Source organism: Haemorhous mexicanus, chromosome 15 (assembly GCF_027477595.1).
Source record: "Haemorhous mexicanus isolate bHaeMex1 chromosome 15, bHaeMex1.pri, whole genome shotgun sequence".
NCBI lineage: Eukaryota > Metazoa > Chordata > Aves > Passeriformes > Fringillidae > Haemorhous > Haemorhous mexicanus.
The window spans coordinates 6,627,546-6,649,665 of NC_082355.1; the positions used below are offsets into that span (position 1 = coordinate 6,627,546).

General features: G+C 54.9%; 1 protein-coding gene across 1 annotated transcript; it reads right to left on the reverse strand.

Annotated features, from left to right (window-relative positions):
• Nucleotides 1–106: 106 nt before the first annotated feature.
• On the reverse strand, nt 107–20,897 carry NDST1 (N-deacetylase and N-sulfotransferase 1). The gene is made up of 15 exons (XM_059859835.1): nt 20,797–20,897; nt 8,821–9,726; nt 7,815–8,297; nt 7,522–7,609; nt 7,140–7,294; nt 5,875–6,060; nt 5,378–5,506; nt 5,037–5,219; nt 4,610–4,706; nt 4,342–4,465; nt 3,998–4,172; nt 3,638–3,808; nt 2,677–2,786; nt 1,842–1,944; nt 107–1,737 (listed from the first exon to the last, which is right to left on the reverse strand). The coding sequence occupies exons 2-15, from the start codon at nt 9,328–9,330 to the stop codon at nt 1,618–1,620; spliced, it is 2,634 nt and encodes an 877-aa protein (XP_059715818.1). The 5' UTR covers nt 9,331–9,726; nt 20,797–20,897; the 3' UTR covers nt 107–1,617.
• Between the last annotated feature and the right edge of the window lie 1,223 nt (nt 20,898–22,120).

Genomic DNA, 22,120 nt, shown 5'->3' on the forward strand with positions numbered 1-22,120 from the left:
AAACCCCCTTCCCAAAACCCCCAAAGATGGGCCCAAAGGCAGCCAGGATCCCCAGGGGCAGGACTGGATCATGCCAGCGAGGAGAGACAAAGGCAATAACGGCAAATAAAACCAGAGCCCCCCCATTTATTAGCAGTTGGTTCAAGAGGACCTTACACCAGTGCTTGGGAGCCCTCCCCAGCACAGCCCCCATGGCCCCACGTGTGGCTAAAGTGGCTCCTGTGAAACATCCAGGTGGGAATGCTGCTGCCAGCAGAGCAGTGAAACATCCACCCACTGCCCTGGCCCCACTCGGGCAGCACTGGGCATTGCCTCCCCTCCCATGGAACTGCTGCCATCCCACATCCTGCGGGGCAGCTCCATCCAAGGGGAACTGTGGGCCCTTATCCCAGCAAACCCGTGATGGCTCAGTCTCCTCTGCCAGCAATCCCAGGGCGTGGGAGAGGCTGCAGCTCTGTACAGCCCCACTGGTACAAAGATGTGTCTCCCACTGGGAAACCCTCCTGTTTCCCCACTGATCTTTGTCCGTGTCATGTCTAATGACCGAAGACACCACGTAAAACCCTCAGGGTTTAGGTACAAATCCTGGCACTGAAGAAAAACACCTCCCTGCAAAATGGGAACCAAATGAACACTCCCCCCCACACCCGTAAAACCCAGTATTATTAAAATACTTTCATTTTTAATATTCAAGAGGTTTGAAGTTCTCTCAGCATTCTTCTGATTGCCATTATCCCAATGTCTGCTCTGTCCCCGAGCTCTCCTCCATGCCAGGGTGTGCTGGGCACCACTTGGCTTTACCACAGGAAACACCACATGTGTACAAGAGTGCAGGAAGGGCTTGGGGGTCATGAGCATACTGAGACCAGTATGCCCAGACCAGCATGCCAGCCCTTTCTCCTCCTAGGCCACGTTCCCACCACACTGCCCATGGAAGAGGAGCCAGAGGTTGAGGAGCTGGAATATGATGACAGAGATGACAAAAGAAATTGTGCCCCAGTCTTTGAAAGCAAAATCCACCTTGTTCTTAGCTTTTCCAAGTAGGTGCTGGGGGAATCCAGCAAACTCTCCTGTTTCCTGCCATGAGGCTGAGGGCAGGAGTGGTTTCCTCTGTGCTTTGGGTCTCCACCAGCTCCATCCCTCTGCTCCAGCTCAGCAAAGTCACCACCAGTGCACCCAGAACAGCTCCTCCACCCTCGGACCAGGAAGTGAGGGACAGCTCTGGTGCTGCGCTCAGGCCCAAGGCAGCTAGAACCCATTTTGAACAGAGAAAGGAGGAATTTGTGCCACTTCCCTATGCCAGAGCAAGGCGGGAAGGGACAAGGAATTAAAAAGGAAAAATAAAATGAAAGAGATACAGGTGTGGGGCAGGCAGAGAGGTGGGAGCACAGGGATTGCAGAGATGGACCACTGCTCAAACAGCCTCCAGTGGAGCCCTGTGCTCCTGGGGGTCCTCTCCAAGCCTCTGGTGCAGCCATACGCTCCTGGGGATCCCCTCCAAGCCTCCAGTGATGCCGTGTGCTCCTGGGGTCCCCTCCATGGCCAGGTATTGCTGAGAAGGTCCTGCTGGCACAGGGTCAGCCCAGCTCAGGTATTGCTGGGGGGTGGCAGCAGCAGCTACCTGGTGCTCTGCAGCTCCTCCCGCAGCCAGGTGGGCAAAGTCTGCCCCATTTTGTACAGGAGCTTGGAGAGCTCTATGTTATGGTCCCTGTAATAGTCCCGCAGGAAGGAGCGCGACTGCAATGGGAGAGCAAAGAGGAGCGTCAGGGGACCAGCCTGGAGCTCACCAGCCCAGCAAAGCCCTGCTCAGGACCAGCCCAGGAGGCCTTCTGCATACTCACATCTGAATCCATCTCGGGGTACTTCCTCCCTTTGCTCTTTCCCAAGCATTTCGTTTTCCCTCCATCCAGAAGCTGACACCAGAATCCTTTCTTTGGATCAAACCTGCAAAGTGAGAGCTCTGTCTCAGCCCTCTTATCCCCTTCACAGTTTCCATGGACATCCTGTCCAGCAGGTCCCACTGCTGTCCAGCCCTGCACAGGGCAGTTATCCACCTCTGGAATCCACAACCCAGCAAACATTCTGTCATCAACCCCCTGGTACAACAGATTTCCCCCTGCAGCTGTGCAATAAGCAGTCCACCAAGGCTCATTCATTGCCCTGTAGAGGGAGCACAGAGTCTACCTGGGTTTAATCATCATTTTCTGTGGCACTTTTGTCCCTGGATGCCCTCAAGTGCCCCACAGCAACTGGGTGGACACATACATAGACAAGCCACGGCAGAGGAAAATTATTATTTCTTTAGGAGCTCTGGAGGCTTCCCACGGTGGGGTTTAATGGAAGGCTCAGAGCATGGTGACACCTGCAGAGGTGCCACACAGCCAGCAGCTGCTCTCAAGCATTTATGAGGAGTGCCAGGGCTCAATACCACCATCTGTGTCACAAATGCTGAAATCTGCTCCAGGAGCCCAGAGCTGCTCTTGGGCTGCCCGGAGTGACCTCACTACAGTGTCTGCATAAGTCTCAGGTGAAAGCTCAGCCTCATCAAACTCAACAGCAGCTCTGTGGAGAGGCCCAGGGCTGGGGGCTGCTCTGGGACAGTGCTGGGTGTCCCCAGGGCAATACAGTGCACAGGAGCAATGGCAGGAGGAAGGAGAAGCTGGGGGAGGGACTCACGCCAGGGTCTTGTGGTAATCGATGAAGTTGGTCACACCGAGGAATTTCTGGACCGTCTCCATCACTTTGGCGGGTTCTGTTCGGAGCAGCTTGCCATCCAGCACCAGGATCTGCAGGGAGCAAGGCAGAGGGCTGAGGTGTCACCCTCCCCTCCTGAGGCTCCCACCCTTGCCCTCCTGAAGCAAGAGGACACCTTTACCACATCTTTGGTCATCTTGGAGCCAAATCTGCCACCAGCCTGCACAAGGACACCTGCTAAATACCAATGTGCCCTGTTGCTCCCTTACAGTGGATGCTGGAAAATGAAATGCAACTAAAGCCAGGGCCAGGACCCACCCAGGACAACATCAGAGCTTCTGCTCAGGGCTACCCAACCCACAGGCAGCTGGGATTGCAACACAGCAATTACACTAGCAGCTGGTAACTAGTAAGACTTTATAAGGTTAATCAACAGTGGAAAAATCATTCAGGGATTGATCCCATACTCTCTAGCACTGCTGCACTGCATGGGTCACAGTAGGGCTGGCATCCAGCTCCCATTTTCCCTGCAGACAGCCTGAACTATGGGCAGCTTCACCTGCTATTTTTGTCCTGTTCAATGCCACGGTGACACCAGACAGGGCAGCCCCAAAGGTCTGTGGCCAAGAGTGAGGGTGAGTGTTGGGTGACCCTGCAGAGCCACCCGCAGCCCTCTGCCCCCACTCCCTTTCAACCCTGCTGTGACAACCCACACAAGGACATCTTTGTGTGTTATCCATCACCAGGCTCCCTTCTTGCACAGCACCTCCCCTCTGCCCCTTCTCCAAGTACTTTTACTCCTCTCCCCTTAGTCTGTAGAGTGTAAAAAAGTCAGCTCCCATGGGAACAATTAAACAGCGCATCTTGGATCCAAGATCTCTTTCCCCCAGATCCTTGCCTGGGTAAGGGCTGTCCCTGCAGGACTGGGTGCTGCCATCCCTACCTGGTTGGCGTGGTAGCTGTTGAACCAGCGCTCGATGTGGGTGGCGTACCAGCCCGGCACCAGGCAGCGGCTCTGCAGTGCCCGCAGCTTCGGGGCGGCCTCGGGCCCCGCCGTGATCACTTCGTGGAACGTGTACTTCAGGGCAACCAGGTCATCGTGAGCTCGCTGGTGCTGTCAGGCAGGAGCAAGGCAGGTTTGTCCCCAGGGTAACCAAATCCTGGGCTGCCCACGAGGTGCAGCGGCTCCCAGGCCACCACAATGTGTCCTCACGCATCACGATCAGCCACAGTCACCCCACATCCCAAACCAAGCCCACCATCCCATAGGACTGCCCAACCCAGGGGAGAGGTAGAGGCTGACCTGATACCAGGAGTAGGCTCGATCTGCAGGGTTGATGAGGATGGTGATGATTTTGGCCTTGGACAGCAGGGCTGCAGCTCGCCGGGGAGCCACTTCAGAGTCAAAGTAGTTGGCACTTTTCTCAAAGTAGAAGTCAGAGGTGGTGTTGGAGGGGATGGGGAAGAATTCCATGTACCTAGGGGAGGCACAGTGTGAGGCTGGCAGACAGGCACCACAAGATGGCTCCAGCACCGCCCTCACAGGTGTCATCTCAGACACTCAGAAGGGAAACCTGACAGCATCACTGCTCGCTTTCCCAAAGTTATGGGCACTCCCAGCACAGTCCCCACAATGCAGAAACCCACCAGTCGATGCCCTTGTGATAGTTGTGTCCATTGAAGAACTGTATCTCCTCAAAGGTCTCTGAGCTGGGGTAGTTGCTGCTCAGGTCCGGGTGCATCCCCAGGAAGAGATAAAGGGCAGTTGTTCCTTTGGACAGACAGAAAGAGGGAGCTGACACAGGCCAAACCTCCCTCCAAGCGCTGCTTCAGGGCAGGAGGGCTGACAGAGGCTCTTTGTGGGTTCTGTCAAGTTCCCCAGCATGCTCACAGAACTGAAGGTGAAGGGAAGCACCTGTTTTTTGAGGCCCGATGATGAGAAGCTTTGGGAATCGGTCACAGGTCTTTTCTTTGGACCAAATGTCCTTGTGTCGTTTGTCTTCACAGGGATCCTGAAACACAGTGTGGAGGATCAGAGACAGAGCAGCCTGGACGGGACCCCACCACTGCTCAGCCTCTCCAGCCTCAGCAGACACAGGGGAGGCCACCCTGCTCAGCAGGCAGGACAAAGACCAGGGTTATCTCCAGGTCTACAGGACAAACCCCCTTCTGGCACTGCCTGCAGAACCAGTGAGAAGTGAAAAGCCACAGCTTACCCAGGGAACCAGAAAGAAATCCAGGTTGGAAGCTACCTGAGGCCCAAAGCAGGGCCAGATGTACCCCACTACCCTCTCCCAGCACAATAAAAAGAGTCACCCCCCCTACTATAAGCACGGGGGTACCTGCCACAGTGGGTCCTTTTCCTCGGAAAAGATCTGGAAGTATTTCTGTGCCAGCTGCATGGGGGGCAATGTCTGCAGCTTCAAGTTGGTCCAGGAGTTGAGGAAGCGGACCAGGTGCTTGAAGGTGTACAAGCCCAGGCGGTCGTTGCCATAGTTGGACAGATGGGTCATGAAGATGCTTATCTGAAGCCAAGAGGACAGAGCAGGGGTTAGAGGAGCCTCACCCAGCAGCCATCCCACAAATGGCCCCACCCTGGCTGAGGACATTGGGGACATCTCCCGCAGCAGGGCCAGGACAGCTCTGTAAGACGCCTGTCTGTCTCTCCCTGGGCAGTACTTACAGGGTTCAGGAGGACAGTCAGGAACAGTTCACCCCCGTTGATGATTTTGTCCAGTTCACTGGAGCCACCAGGGTACTCATTGTAGAAAATGGTGTGTGTGAACAGGCCACAGGTTTGCCGGGGGAGTACCTGGGCAGGAAAAAAGATATGGATGGAACAGGTGGAAGAGCCAGGGCAATGAAATGGCCACATGGCCTCCTCCTGGTTTTGAGAGCTGGGTCTCCTTCCCTTCCCAACAAAAAGGGGAACCTTACCTCAATCCCTCAGAGGCCAGGACCAGTTCCACTGCCCCTCACCACCCTTGACTTGAATCCATACACAGAAGGGAAGGATGTGGACAGATGGAAACGCCAAAAACTGTCCTCACACAAGCTTCACCCATGCAGGATGAGGAACGGCTAACAACCCCCTCAAACTGGAGCTGCACATCCCAAGGTTCTGGTTTTGGTGGGGGAGGCAGGAGAAGAGAAGCTCCAGAGACAAAGGCCAGCACCCACCATGATGCCGTTGTGGATGAAGCCACGGCGGTAGCGGGCGGGTTTCAGGTGTGGATATTCCTCCGTGCTCGTCACCCTGATGGACCAAACCTGCTTCCAGGCCTCATACAGCTGCATGTGCACAGGGTACACGCCAGAGTGGTGGGGGGCCACAGCGTACCCCATGTCAGTGGGGATGCCATGCTCCTGCAGAGAAGAGAGTGTGGAATGGGTGACTGTGGAGACCCCAAAATCACAAACTAATCCCTCTCCATTCCCAGCTACAAACTGCCTAGCTGCTCCTCTGCAGAGCAACCAGGACACGGATGTGCCTCTGCATCCTCTCCTAAGCCTGGCTGTCTCCACAAAAGGGAACCAAGAAGCAGCCATGCTGGGTGTACACCCACTCCTCTGCTTCATTCAGACCATCCTCATCCTTGTCTTCTGCTGTCACCCACAGATCAGCCACAGCCAGGCTGTTGTGTGAAGAATGAGGAGATACAGCTATATAGGTCTGCAGATTGGTTTGTATAAGTAGATACAAAACAGCCTGGAAATTCTGAGCTGGAACATTGCCCATCCTAAGTAGGAAAGGTCTGGTCTCTCTCTAATTAAGCACTTGTAATTATCAGATAATAAACTCAAGTTAGGTCGAAGATCCCTCCCTTTGGCCATAGGATCCAATTATTAACAGGTCTGGCTTTACCAGCTTGGATTCAAGACAGCTGTCAGTCAATCACAGCATGAACTGTGTCAGTGCCACACAAAGGACAGCCCAAGAGCAAGCTGAAGGTCAGAGCCTGCCTTTACAACCAAACATGTCCCTGACAGTTCAGCCTGTAGAGGGAGTTTCCATCAGCCAGAGCTTCCAGCACGGCCACGGCTCCAGGATCCCACATCATCACCCAGCACAGATTCACACTGCGCCAGGCTGAGCATCCCCCCGGGCTGTACCTCCCGCCTGAGCATCCCCCCGGGCTGCACCTCCGCATCCCCACGGTTCCAGGCCAGGTGAGCACGGCTGCAGGGCAGAGTCTCCCCTTGAACAGCCACTGGGGCAGCTCACTGCCACAGCAACAAGTTGGCTGCTGCAGATAAATCCTTTAGTTCTAGTTACTAGAATATAAATGGATTTACCCACACAGCTGCAACATGGGGGACATGACTTAATGTCACCAGGTCCCTCTGCTCCAGCAAGAAGGGGGCATTCCCTGGGAATCCTCTTTGCTCCTCTTCTACCATCCTCCCCTCAACAAAGGCAACCCCACTGGAAGCATCTTACTCACTACAGCAAATTTCTTGTTTAAGGTCATCTGCTCGGCAAGAACCGACTGGTTGTGGAAGAGGTGAGGCTGCATGTGGCTCCACATGTGGGGGAACCACCAGAACTCCTTCACGTAGGACAGCAGGAGGTCATCACCTTCGTCCTCAGCATCAGTACCTGTGGCATGACACTTGCAGTCACCACCGAGCACAGAGAGCTGTGTGAGCAACTGGGGCAGGGGGAGAGCCAGACCCTCTTGGTGGCCAGGTGATGGAAGAACAGGGTGGGTGGGACACCTGAGGACTGTCCTACAGCCCTGTCAGCACCCTCTCTGAGCACCAACTGGTGTGCCCCAGCACCAGCTGTACAGCACCCAGGAGAAGCAGCGCCCTTGCCCTCCTCACCTGTGTGGAAGAATTTTCCTGAGTATCCCAGGTTGAAGGTGAAGTTTGGGATGTGGGTGCGCAGCTCATTCTGTGTGTCAAACAGTGCCTGGGAGAAGGGGAGAGAAAGCAAAGTGTCCTCAGCGTGTGGCCTCAGGGACAGCTGCCACATCAGGGCAAACATCAGTGTCCCTGAGCACTTTGCAGAGGGGCTCTCAGAGGGACAGGGGAGCAGGAAAGTTCATCTCTGGAGCATCCCTGAGCAAGCACAAGTGTCCAGCCCAGCCCACCCAGCCAGAAGAGCACAGACACACCTTGACATCTTCCACCTTCATGCGTGTGCCCTCCTTGCCCACAAAGATGTCATCAATGTCCACCAGGATGTAGCGGTCAAGGGGCAGAGACAACCTCTTGCCCGTCAGGAAGGAGACAGAGTCCACAAAGACCAACTTGTGCAGCCAGAAGTTGAGGTTGTTGCCAAAAAGCACCCTCTGAATGCCATCGTGGAGGCCCAGGTCCTGCATCACGGTGGTGTGCAGGGCAGCATCCACGCTCATGTGAGGGATGGACTCAGCTGACTTGGTCTTGGCCAGGAGGACAGGCTCATAGGTGGAGTGGTTGGACTGGAAGACAGTCCAGTCCTCCCCGGGGAGCACACCCTTCTCCACCTCATTGGGGCGCGTGATGTAGAGCAAGGGCGACTTGGGGTTGATGCTGCAGTCCTTCAGTGCCAGGTTGGAGTGGAGGAAGAGTGGGAAGCCCTTCAGCTGGGCACTCAGAAGGCTGTTCTCGTTGGCCTGCATGGGGAAAATGGGAGCTACAGGAGATGGGACACTGGGGACAAGGCAGGGGCTCACAAGGAACATCAACAGCCACAGCAACAGAGGCAGAGGCTCATCACCCCTTGAGATCCAGGTTCTGGGTTCTCTCCTTCCTCTCTGGAGCACAGGGTGCCCTCATCCCCCTCACACACTCAGTCCTGCTCATGTCCTACGTGCAAAGTGCCCCAAGGCTAGGGGCCCTGGGCAGGAGAAGGGCTGCTGAGCAAAATATCTGTTCATGCTTTTGGCAAACTCCAGCAAGGGTCACTGCTGGAAAACAAGTGCTAAAAGCAACTGGATTGATCCCAGAAGTGTGTTTTTCCCCTAAAATCTCCAAAGGTCACACAGCCCTTCCAAAGGGAGAGCTTCTCTGCTAGAAGCCTGTGCCTCACACCAACTCACACTGCTTGTAGAAATCATGGGGAGGGCAAAGTCCCTGTGGGGCAGCAGGACACAGGGCTCACATCTGGCCTGGCCATGGATCTTGGTTTGCCCTTACCTTGAAAAAGCCGATGATGCCCACGCCATACTCCACGCAGTACTTGTCCAGCAGCTCCCGGTTCCAGGCGTCCAGGTTGACGTACTTGAGGATGTTCTCGTAGATGATGAGCGCAAAGCGTCCCCGGTCCTTGTCGGTCAGCGTGGGCATGTCCCCCTTCCCCGGGGCAATCTCTGTCCTGTATTTGAAGCGACTCGACTCCAAAATGGCCACAATCTCCTGGCCCAGCTGGGAGTAGAGGCTTTCCACAAAGACCAGCACCAAGGGGTCCGTGCGGGAGGAGTCGGCCACCTTGAGGGTCTTCAGTGGCAGCAAGTGGGAAGGGGCGACCTTGGGCTCGTCGCAGTCTGGCCCTGCCACATCCCCAGAGGGCTCCAAGCCCCTTTTCCACCCATATAAATAATAAGCAGAGACGAAAACACTGAGCAGGCAGAAGGCAAAGAGCAGGAGCAACACCACCTGCGGAGAAAGCTGCCAGATACCCCGCCGGGCCCTGGCCAGCACAGTCATCCTTGCATCCGCTGAGTGAGGTGGGGTCCCTCTCCCCTGCCCGCCCCCTCCCCTCACGAGCCCCGGGGAGGGGAAGAAGCAAGCAACCAACCAACAAAAAATCAGGTAAAATCAAATGGAATACTACGAATAAATTAAAAAACTAGCAGGCTGCCTGTGCAGGCTCTCTCCCCTCCAGCAGTCCGGCGTCCCTCGCTGTCTGCTTCATGTCACCATGGCAGAGGCACCAAGAGTCCCCTTGCTGAGCCAGAATTCTTGTGGTGATGGCAGCAGCAGCAGCAGCAGCAGCAGCTCCATGGCCTCAGCAGGGCAAGGGGGTGGCGGGCGGCCTCGGCGCGGATCGTGCTGGGAATGCGGGCATGGCGGATCCCTGCTTCCCCAGCTTCACACGGCACCCTGAGAGAGAGGGGTGGGATGAGAGGGCAGGGACAGTGCCAACCTGCTGCTGTTGTTTCTGCCTGCCTGACAGCCCCAGCAGAGTCCTCACGAGCTGGCTGGCGTGCCAGGGCTTGCCACAAGAATGCTGTGGCACCAGGGATGCAGCAGGAGTGCGGCGTGCAGCTGTGCCAGGGATCTCGGGTGTGGGTGCACCTGGAGTGCAAGTGCATCACCAGGTGCTATGGAGGGGAGCCCCAGACCCCAGTGAATCTCTGGTACCTCAAGCAGCTGTAGAAGCATCCCCATTCCTCCCTATGCCCAGCAGGAGCTGCACTCTGCTGGGGAGAATGGGCGGTGGTCTGAGCCCCCACGGCCCAGCTCGGCTGGCAGGGAGGGACATGGGGAGCCTGCTAGCTCAAGGCTGAACCAGGAGCCGCAAGCCAAGGTCACTGAGATGGGAATGCAGGAGTGTCCACGTGGAGCCAAAGGGACCTTGGGAATATTTCTGTCTTCCCTGTGAAAGGCTGATTTGAAAAAAGAAAACAATAAGCACTGCTTGCCAGAAGGTGAAGCCAACTAGGGGACAGACTGATGAGGCCAATGTGTTTAAGGAAAAGAAGTGACTCACTGCATTGTCCCCAGACTTACTACCAGTGTTGGGGACAAGGGCAGGAGTCCCTGCTCCTCCCTGGGAGAGCTCCCTGTGCCCTGCCAGCACCACGGCTGAGCACCATCCCTGCTGACACCAGCCGGGCTCCTAACAGGATTAAACATGGCTGGCTGAGCGGCACTGCGGATTACAGGCTGGGGCTTGGCAGGGTAATCCTGTCATCCCTGCCCTTCCCAGTAGCAACTCCTGCTTCAGGCAGTGCTTCCCAACCCTGCCAACATGGCACTGCTTCAGCCAGGCCCCTGTAGGTGCTGCTGGCAGCCAGTTTCCTTCCAGCCTCCATCACTGTCTCTTCCTTCACTATCTCCAGGACACACCAGCAATCTCCCCTTGTTGGCTGTGCTGGGCACGGTGGAACACCTGGGTTTACTGATTTCGAATTAATCTTTGCGCATATGGATGGTCTCCAGGCACGACCAAGAGAGACTGCACCTTCTCTCCTTAGCCCCCTGAGGTGTGTCCTATCTGTTCCCTCAGTCCTTCTGCCTCTCCAGCATACCTGAGACAAAAGCCCTGCTGGGGTTTTGGGACAGGGCACTTCTCCAGGTCTGTTGATTTCTGGGATGTGTTTGTGCAGAGAGAGGCTTCCCTGCATCTCCCTGCCAAGGGATGCAGAGAGCTGGGAATGCATTATCCAGCACCCTGGCTGTGCCATCCCACTCCCTCTCCATTCCTTTCATCTGCCAGGAGCAGTGGGTGCTGGCAGCTGCATTCCCACAGCAACGGGCAGGCAAATGGCAGCAGTGGGTTTGATGCCAAGCACAGGAGCCAGCAGCTGATGGACAGGACTGTGTGTCCATCCTTGCTCCACCCTCCATGAAACAGGGAAGAGGGCTCTGCATCTACATCACCTGCCATTTCCAAGGGTGCTTCATTAGTGCATTCTCTCCTAAGAGCTTTTAATTACTGGTACTTAATGATCAGGCTTTGGAGACAGCATCTCCGGCCAGACTCCAGCTGAGTCTCCCCAGGCTGCCACGTCAAAGCCTGTCCAGGCAGGGGGTCAGCACTGGACCCCCGGAGCAGCCAGGTGAGAGCTGGGGCTGGGATGGGCAGCATCCCGCCCCAAGGACCTGCCAGTGTGGCAGGAAGCAGGCAGGAATCCTGCTCTGCCAGTTCACTGCCAGAGCAAACCCTCCATGGGGAGCATGCCAAGGGCCCTGGGGCGATGCTGCAGGGTGGGGATGCTCCAGCCCAGGGCTTTCCCGTGCAAGTGGGTGATGGCTGCATCCCGCCCAGCAAACCCCTGCACAACCCCAGCAGTGGTGGGATAGCTCATTGCCAGAGAAGGAAGCAGGTTCATACCCAAAAGCACAAAACAAGTCCTTGAGACCAACAGCTTTTCTAAAACAAAAACGGAAACAAGATGGTACAATTTAAAAAACCACAAGACCTGGCAAGGTGACAGCTGGGGTCAAACTTCCTTTTAACCTGATTTTTAGATGCTGCTAAGGTGCCTTTTAAAACCACAGTGGTTATTTAAAAGGCACCAGCTGGAAATGTCAGCCTGAGTCTCACACACAGACCTCAGGCCCCCAAAATCGGTGCTGGCAGGCTCCCGTCACTGGGCAGGTGCTCAGCCACAGCTGCACATCAAGGACCCCGGGAGAAAGAGCCCTGGAAAATGCTCTTTTCTCGTGGGTCTCTGAGCAATGCCCTGGCACAGACTCCACTGGAGAGGAGGCTCAGTGAGGAGGCTTAGCCACTGTGCTCTTGATCCGGCTGCCCTGACAAACACAATCAGCATCCAAGCAGCTTTCCGGCGTGGCTGGGAGCCCGGAGAGCCCTGCGGAGCCGGATCCGACCGCAGGACAGACAGGGAGTGCAACCAGGGGACAGGGAAGCCCTTTACTTTTCAAATCTAAGAGAGCTGAAGGAAGAAAGGAAAAATGTTTGAAAAGCTTTTCAAAACACACCCCCTGGTGCAGTTTGGGGATGGTGGTTTCCCCTTCCTCAGAGTTATTTTCCACAAATACTTTCTGGGAACCACTGCACCCCAGAAAGTCAGGGAGGCACCAGATGGGATGAGAGGGAATGAAACCATCTCCATTAGTGACTTACAGCACTCTTCCTTTAAATACCAGTGTGATTTTGCAGGAATGCAATGGAAGGATTGAATATAAGCAAGGAAGTGCAAACAGATCTGGAGGACAGGGAAGGGTCAGTGATCCCAGAAGACAACCACAGAAGGGTTTGATTTATTGGGAGGTGGAATAGGTCTGGTTGCAGTGCAAGCAGTGAAGATCAGGCAGTTCACAAGTCCCATCTGTTGGATAAATCAATTGTCCCAAGCCCATGGCTCACAAACAAGAGGTGAGCTCAAAACCTCGGGTGTGACAGAGCAAGAAATTGCTTACACATTTCCCTCGTACCACTTCGGAAAGGGCAGAAGGGGAAGATCAGGCATCCACTGTCATGCAGAAAATACTTCAAGATTTTGTGCAAGAACCTCGGTCCCCAATTCTAGAAGCACCCATACCTCCAACATTCAAACCCACAGAAACGAAGCCACATCCTAAACATCACAGCCAGATGGGTCACCCTGCTTCTCTCCTGCTGGCACCCTTTGGGTGAGCAGCCCTGCTTCTCCTCATCACAGCAGGGAGAGACCCACCACTGCTGATTAATCACCTCCTCACCACCATGCCAGCTCCACTTCTCCATGTAAGCCAGCCCTGGGGGTTAAGCATGGATGGAGGAGGATATAGAGGCAGGATGCTAAATTGCATTGCACAGCTCAGCGATTTGCAATCACTCCTGCTCGCTCCAACACTTCCCCTCTCTGACCACTGCAGGGAATGTGGATGGATCAGCCCCACCTACACATCTGCTGCACCACCCACTTGAAAGCAAAAGGCTACTAGAAGGTCTAAATTTGGCCAGGCTGGGGCTCAGGCCCCCAGCAGAGGGATCGTACTCGCCCAATCCCACCTTCTGTCTCTCCCACACCTCAGGCACCCTCACCAGCATCCCCAGAGATCACCAAGTGGTGCCCTGCAGCCCTGGGAATCAGCACTACCTGTAAAAGATGCACAAAAGGCAGCCAAATTATTATTAATAGGTTTAAGTCCCTCTAGAGGGAATCCCCTTCACTCACGGGTAATATTTAGAAGGCTACAGATTTAAAACCACTGAGCTAAGCATGTCCTTAGAGAGGAGATTAATGCCATCACATTATTCAGGAGACAACTGCAAGCTCAAGACAGGGGAGGTTGCTTTGAAAATGAAAAAGTAACTGGCATGAAAAAATGGCCTTTAAACACCCACATCTGCACTGCTGCCTTTATCGGTTCTAAATGACAGTGATCCCAGCTATGACTGGAAATATCTGCAGGCAGCTGGAAACATTGCCAAGGGAAAAGAGCTCACTCAGGGTGTGAAGGACCACTGTCTGTCCCTGTCCCCATCATCTCCCTCCCCAGCCATGGCTGGACCCATTGACCAAGAGAAGGCACAATCAGGAGATGATCTTTATTATGGTGTGTGGTTGTGTGATGATGATCCCACCAGGATGCTCCTGGAGCTGGGGCACAGTCCCTGGGCCACAGGACATGAAGCCACAGCAGCCCAGGAAGAGAAACCCAGCATAAAAACTTCAGCCACTGCAAAACCAGGAGTTTTTCCTGATGATCCCCATGTCCTGACAGCCTGGATGAGCCTTCAGGACGGGCCCAGGAGACTTGGACAGCTGTAGGGACATCCATTTGCCTCCTGCCAAGCTGCAAAGCCTGGGTGTCTGGGCAGGGGAGAGAGATGTGGAGCACACAGAGAGGGGAAAACAGAGAGAAGGACACAGAGGAGCCAAAAGGAGCTTGTCCCAGTCACCCACTTGCCAGAGGTTTTGTAATGCCAGATAAGGAGCATCTTAGTAGTAATTACACAGGCTGCTTAAGTGCTTTGCAAACAGTTACAACCTACCAGGGAGAAAAACACCCTGCTTTGGGAGAGGGACAATCACAGCGCTCCTTTCCTGAGGACACCAGCCTTCCACCAGTGCCCAAGAGATGCCAAGTTAAAAATGGACAAGGGCAGCCCCAGCAGCTGCCCCTGAGACAGGCAGTGACAGGCAGCCACTGGTGCTGCTTCCACTGCAAACCCACATGGCTCAGCTTCTCCCCTTCGTGCACAGGCTGGATATGACCAGACACAAGGGAGTATCAGGAAAATTCAGTCATGATTTATAAGGACTGGAGAATTTCCACCCCAGGAAGACTTCAGCAGGAAAATCCTCCCTTTTTCTCAGCTCCTTTTTGTTAAGATCTGATTTATAGAGCCTGGTCAGAAATGAGCAGTTGGAGCATCCACCTGGATTGCTAAACCAAGCTTCCCCTTGCCACTCCACTCCATTCTGGAAATAAATCTCTGGCTTTGCCTGCCCACCACCTTCCTGTTCCTGGGGGAAAGAAACCAATATGAGCAATGAGACTAGTGAAAGTGGTTACGAATTTTCAGTTAAAAAAAATTTATTTTTAGTCAACGTGTCCAGCTCTGGAAGAGGAATTTTTTCATCTACAAAGCCCTGTTAGCACTTCAGTTTCACTGCAAAAGATAAAAGTCATATTTTTCTCAGGTTTTCTTCAAAAAAACAATAATGAGAACAGCTCATTGCCTGCAGAGGGATAAAAAAGCAAGGTTCAGTGTGTGTGGCATGTATATGCTGAATTTTTAGGGGAGAAAAAACCTGAATAAATTTTTTTAAAAATATAAATCCCTAAAAACTGGGTTAGGTTTCTGGAAACCCATGATTAAAACTTTTCATGGCAGAGCAGCTGGTAAGCCCAACTGGAGGGTTTCTAAGACTAGTTCTAGCAAACCCCACATTACAAACCCACATCCCAAGGTCCTGTCTCTGCTAATCCCCACCTCCCACTTTGTTCCCCAGCCCCATCAGTGAGGCTGTACAGAGGAATGCTCTGCAGAGGTCCTCTCATTTCTGATCCTCGGGCAGCAGTGGCTCCCACTCTCCTTGTCCTCAGCATCCTGATCTGGATGAGCACCTTGCCATTTCCCAATACCCACATGAAATCAGTCTCCTCCACAAACTAGGCCAGCAATTAGCAGCAGTCATTAGTTTTCCTATGCTCCAGGGACACTGGGGTTGGGCAGCTGATCCCTCAGCACTGATGATCCCCAACACCATCCCAACAAAACACTCCAACACCCCACAGCCAGGTTATGGTTTGGGTTGTGCCACTGCAGGCCCCCCAAAAAAGCTGAAGCCCTTCACAGGTGACTCCTCCTCAGGGGTGTTTTTTGTCCTTGAATCCTTGGGAACAGCCTCGGAGCAGAGCTTGGGGAATTCTCTCAACCTTAATTGAAAGAGGCGCTTAACGAGGGGAGTTTCTTTTGTCTGTTAATTGAAACAGGTTCTTACCGACAAAACTACCCATGAATTTTAAGTGGGTTTGCAGGGGGGAAAAAATCCACTCAATGAATTGGGTTTTCCTGCTTTGAAATGTGCTGTGTGTCAGTTCCTGTGGCTTTCCAAGCACCCAAGAGCCTTTCTGGATAATGAGGGTCTGAATTCCAAGTATTTTAAAAAGGAAAAGGATGAGGGGAAAATAATCTCACATGCATTTTTATATTTCACTGGAGTGGCAGCCTGCCCTCTCACAAGCAGGTCACACGAGGACTCCTACCCAAAAAAACATGGTCTGAAAGTCCCTCGATGCCACCTTTTGCTGCCTCTGACACTTGGCTTGGGCAGACTTTCCCTGCAGAGATGCTGGTCCTGCCATGAGTGTGAGGGTGACACTGGATCTCAGAGAGCCTTGAGGCAGCAGCGATTCCCTGTGCTCAGCCACAGCAGCACTGCCAGCCCCATGGGATGGGCCAGCTGCTTCCTTTTCTTGACAGCTTCCCAAGTTGGTAGGAGAGCAGAGCCATCCTGCCAGCTGTTCAGGGGAGCACAGGCTGCCCTGCGAGTGCTAACCCAGCCTCAAACCAGCATTTTGCAAAGCAGAATCCATAAAACCACAGCATGGACCAGCTCACACAGAGCAACCCACCCTCCTGCCAGTGCCCACATTCCAGAGAAATCCCTGCAAGGATGGAGCTGCTCCCTCCTCCCAGGGGCTCCCCTGGATGCTCCTGTCACACCACATCCATCCTGCCTGATGCCCCAGTGCTTTGCTGAGCTGCCTCTGACCTCCACTTCGCTGCAGTCTGCCAGGAGCCCAAAGCAGCCTCAGGGCCAGGTGCTGGCAGCCAGTATTGAATGAGAAGTCAGAGCAGCCCCTGCCGTGCCGTGGATGTGTTCCCACCATGGCTCCCGCGGTGGCAGGTCCTTTGGGAAGGGCTGGGCAGCACACACTGACACACAGGCAGGAACTTCCAGGGCCAGCATGCTCCAAGGTCATGGCCAGGACAGGATGGAGGTCAGATCTTTTATTAGACCAATGGACACAGTTGGAAAAAGCGACACATTTTGGCCACGCAGGCATTTCTCAGGCCCAAGAGCACATCTGTTTTTTCCTAAAGGTATTAGTTAGGCTAATAAAAGACATTACCTCTACATATAAACTTTGTCACCCTTCAAATGTACCAGAGGCTGCAAGGCTCAGCAGCCCAGGGAAAACACAGGGAGCAGGAACAGGCGCAGAGCACAGGGGACACTTGCAAGATTTGTTTTGTTCTCACCCCTTAGAACAGCACTGCCAAAGGCCACACTTGCCCCCAACAAGCACAGCTGCTGGCATCTGAGCTGCCTCTTGCCTCCCCTATTTCCAGATCCAGGCTGAGGCTGCAGGAACCTAGTGGCATGTCCAGGATAAGTATGTCGCTTTGGTTTACCTGCTCCAGCATCAGCCCTGTCCTCTCCTTCTCCTCCGCAGGTGCTCCAAGGCAAGCAAATGCTTGAGGAACCAACCTGCCATGCCCCACCCGCACCAACTCCTTCCCTCCTGGCCTCAGTCCCACTCTCTGACGCAAATCCATGAGACCAGCAGTGCACCAGCACAGCAAGGGATGGATCAAGGCCGATGGAGGAGACTGAAAACGGCCTGAGCCACATGTCCAGGCATTGACAGCATTCACAGCCATACTTCAGAACATCAGAACTAATTAAAAAGTTTACACTTTTTAATGCATCCCCTTTCTTTAAGAGCTCCAAGCCCTGGGGCTGCAGGGCTGTACAGGGCTGTGAAGATGCAGACAGTGTTGGAAGGAAGGGGAATATTTGGTGGGGTGCTGACAAATAGCAAGAAGGTATCTGGATTTTGCCAAGACATGGGAAGCAGAGCCAGGAGAGCAGAAGGCTATCCTGAGGAGCAGCAACATCCTAGGGACTGCCATCCTTCTTAAACATACCCAGAGCTTTGGGGTGAGACACACATCTCCCCGTGTGGCAGAGGGAGCTGAGCTGGACATCCCTCACTACATCCAACCCCCAACATGCCCAAGCTCAGAGACAGGAGACACTTCCTCCCTGCTTTACATGAGTGAATGTAAATTCCAAGATATTTTGGGTTCCCTGGCAGAAGCAGGACAACAGGGCAGAGGTCCTAGAAGAGAGTCTTGATCTCTCCAAGACAATCTCCAATTCCTCAGCTTTGACCAGACCAGTAGCAGGGCTGAACTCAGGACATGCCATAAATACCACGGCAGTTCCTCTTGGGATACCTCCCATTTAGGGATCTCTTGACCTTCCTAAACCGCTTTAGGAAGGCTTGTGCCACCTGAAGGTAGTGCAGAAGGTAGTGTCCTGTTTCTGGAGGCTGCAGCAAGGTCCTGCTGGTTTTGGGGAGGACATGGGAACCGAGGTGCTCCCAGTGGCAGTCCCCTGCCGCCAGCCGCAGTCACACACAGGATTTACAGCTTGATATTGATCAGTCTTCTGCAAGCTCTGCCATTACAGTCAGTGGCTTTTGCAGGAAAACAACATGAATCATAAGCTACAGGCCACCATCTCTCCATGTCCACAGGGTGTGACTCACCCAGCCCTTCTAGGAGTCCGGCACGAGGGCTGTCCTGCTCCTCCACACCTGGGGACAGGCACCACCTCCCACTGGCACCTGCAGACTGGGCACAGCCCCCAAGGCTTGCAGGATGATCTCCAAGAAAGCAGCATCCCATTTTCCCTCCACCCAAGTCCTCCTGCCCCTGTGTCAAGTTCCAATACCACCAAAATACATGTGACAATGGCACAAAGCAATGCCACCACCTCAGCCAAAAACACAAAGGGCTGTCCTGAAGTAGGAAGGGTTGGAAACATAAGTGAGACAGACTGGCAGCCCCTGTTCTCTGAAGGGCTCTCTATTTTCTCTACCTCAACAGCCAAAAATAAAACCACAGCTCATTAACGTACATCTAGAAGGCAGAAAAAAACCCTTTTAAGCGAAACCCTCCATGACTCTGCCCCAGAGTACAAGGAGCCAAGAGAGCAGGTCCATCTCCAGCATGCAGTCAGAAACCGGCCAAGATGGGAAACTTGGTGGGACCACAGCCCTCCATCCTCAGCCTAGCATCCAGAGATATCCCAAAATCAAAGCTGCTTATAAAACCAGGTGCTGATGGTGACACTCTGCAGCAGAGACACACATTCAACTGTGCCATACTTCACCATGACACGCTACTGAAGAAAATATTAATCATTCCCTCTTCATTCCAGCCTGGGTTTTGACTTACGAGGTGTCTTCTTCCTTCAGTTTAAATTACCACCAACAGCACATTAAATATGTCCTGTTCTACAGTACTGACAGAGACACACAGGAAGGGGGGGGAGGTGGGGGGAAACCCAAACCAACCTGTCAGGAAAAGTCTGTTTGCCTGTATGTTGGTAGCATGGATTTTCCAACCCCATCCAAACAAATAATATCAGACCCACCAGCTTCCCAAAGGCACAGGAAGTGGAAAGGGCTTTGTGTGTGTGAGCTTCCCCACCAGCATTTGTGTCCCGTGCCAGCAGCTCTAGGTTGGAAGGGGCAAATCTGGGGGGCTGCAGCTGATGGGATGTCATGGCATGTACTGGGGCTGGGTGAGGTGACCGTAATGGATGGCACAGGGAGGTCCTGGCTTCCCCATACCCACACAGAGATGCCCCAGCCATGGAGGGGCACTGGGAAACATGAGCTTCGCCTTCACTGTCCTTGCCCAAAATGAACACTGACACAGGCAAAGGGAAGATGCTCAGCTATTTTGCCACAGGCCACCAGCATTGGGGTTTATTCTCCTGCCATATCAAGCCCCGCATGTTTTTTCTATTGTTTAATTTCCTTCTTCTCCACCCAAGGCAAGTTCACTCAGAAGAGAGGAACTTATTTCCTACTGAATTTGTCCTACTTGTTTTATTTGGAAAAGGACAGCTTCCTCAGCTGTGGTCCCCATGTGCAGCTGAGGGGAGCAGGCACAGGGCTGCTCATCTCCCCATCCTCATCAGCCCAGCCCAGTAAAAACTACTGTCGAGATGTGAGTAACAAAGGTGCTGTTTTGCTGCAGGAAGAGCTGCTGTTCCAAGGCTGCCGGTGACAAAGGGGCACTGCAAGGCACCGGTTTCCCAGCCCTGCAAGCACCAGCACCGTTAGCGGGAAGACAACCATCCCCATGGTGTGCTGTAGCAGCAGCTGACTGGGATCGTGAGATGGAAGAGTCCCGGTGCTGGGATATGACTGCAGTGCTGTGAGGGAGCGCCAGTCTCGATAGGAAGCAAAGTCTTCCAGGTGATGCCAAAGGTCACCCAAGCTGGTGTGGCTTCTGTGCTGCCGGGCATCAGGGGCTGCCCCCATCTGCAAGGGACAGCCTGGTGCGGTGGTAGAGGCAAACCCAAAAGACTTGAGGAGATAATACCCATGGCTATGCACAAGAGGCCCAGGAGCTCACCAGCGGGGGAGAAAATGCTAGGACCTCTTCAAGAGGGGGTTGTGAGGTGCTCCACAGGAATGCCAGCCAGGCTGGGCAAGCCGTGCCATGCACAAGGTGTGCACCTCCAGGTGTCCTGGCCGCGCTGCTCTGGCCCTCCGGTCCTGCACGGTTTTAGCCACCTCCACTCCCACTCCTCGGAGCGGGGACACCCCAGGCCACGCACCCCGCGCCTGGCACCGTGCTGCAGCTTGGCCTCGACTGCTCCGCGGCGGTGACCGGAGCGGCGGAGCCACGGCAGCCCCGGGCACCGCGCGGCCTCGCCGCCTCCTTCGAGCCCCGAGCGGCGAGACCCCCTCGGCCTGGCGGGGCCGCGGGGCGGGGGGCTCCCCGCCGGACCCCCGCTCCACCCGGGCCGACTCCTCCCGAGGGCACCGGGCCGTTCCGCCGCGGGGACGGGCGGAGTGTGCCGCCGTTCGCGGGGGACGGGAGGAACCGCCGGGCCCGGTGCCCGGCGCAGCCCGGCCGGGGCGGTGCGAGGCCCGGCGGCCCCGGCCCGCGCTGCCGCCCGCCCGCTCCCCCGCCCGCCTTTTGTCTGCGCCGCCGCCCCGCTCGGGCCGTACCTGCCGCCGCCGGGCCCGTTCCGCTCCGCTCCTCTCCGCTCCGCCAGGCCGCCGCCGCCGCCCGCTCCGCCGGCCCGGCCCCGCTCGGCGCGTCCCGCCCGCCGCCCGGGCAGGCACCGCCCCCGCCGCCCCCCGCCAGCACCGCCCCGGGGGCCGCGCGGGGCTCCGTGGCTCGGCCGGAGCCGGGGCTGGCCCGGGACGGCGCTGACCGCAGCGCCGGGGGCAGCGCGGGGCTCGGGGCTGCCCCCGCCCCACGTGCCTTCCCAGCGCAGCCCCCGCTCCGCGCCCCCTGCGGCCCCGGGGTGACCGTGAGGCGGGCGGTAATCCCCCGGCGGGAGGGCTCAGATCCCCGCGCCCGGGGTGCCTGTGATGATCTCGTGCTCGGCGATGCTCGCACCAGTACCTCACATTTCCACTGTTTGACGGGATGAGCACGATGGAGTGTCCAAAGGGTACGGCCCAGGCTATGTGTTTGGTGTAATGGGGTATCAGGCTCCTCCACAGAGCCTTTTCATCCTTCCCCCAGTGTGCACACACCCTTTGTGTCGGATTTCTAAAGCCAGTCAAACCTGAGGCTGTCCCCAGCCTCCTGCCCATCTGCAGAAGCCAGGTGTCATTTCAGGGTGCTAGTATCACATCGTTTCAGCTTTTCCTCCCTGACTTCAAGATAAGCTCAAGGGCCACATCCAAGTTACTGGCTGGCTGCCCCCAGCCTGTATGCACACACACAAAATTCCCTTCATTCCTCAGAAAGGGGGGAAATTAGCTGCTCCACTCCTGCCCTGCCCTTGCAGGCTACTGGGGACTGTGTCGGCATGTGCAGACACGCTCCGGTCCAGAGTTAATCACCCACTCGAGCCGCCCAGGTCTGCCTCACTGCCCACGTTAGAAGGGATATGGTGCATTAAGACAACCCTGTCAGGTTTTGTGTCCAGCCCATGGGGGCAAGTTTCATGTCCAGCCCGCGGGGATGAGATGTGGCAGAGGTCTGCTGGGTTTGGTTTAGGCAGCGTACCCTGGGAGAGCTTCCGATTGAACAAGAGTGGAGGAAGCAATTTCAATCAAATAGAGCAAGCAGATAAACAAACAAAAGGAAAACAAGAAAGGAAATTGTAGGGAAATAGACACAAAGAATGGCAGACTATTATGACTGCAAATTTTCTAAGTGTTCATTGAAGTCAAAGACTTCTTATCCTTAAACATTTCACTTCCCTCACAAGCATTTTCTCTGAAGATCCCTGAATATTTTGCAAATACCAAAGTTACTTGAAAGCTCAGAAAACAAAAAGGGACAAACAGCAAGCTTTTCAACTGTGAACTGCTG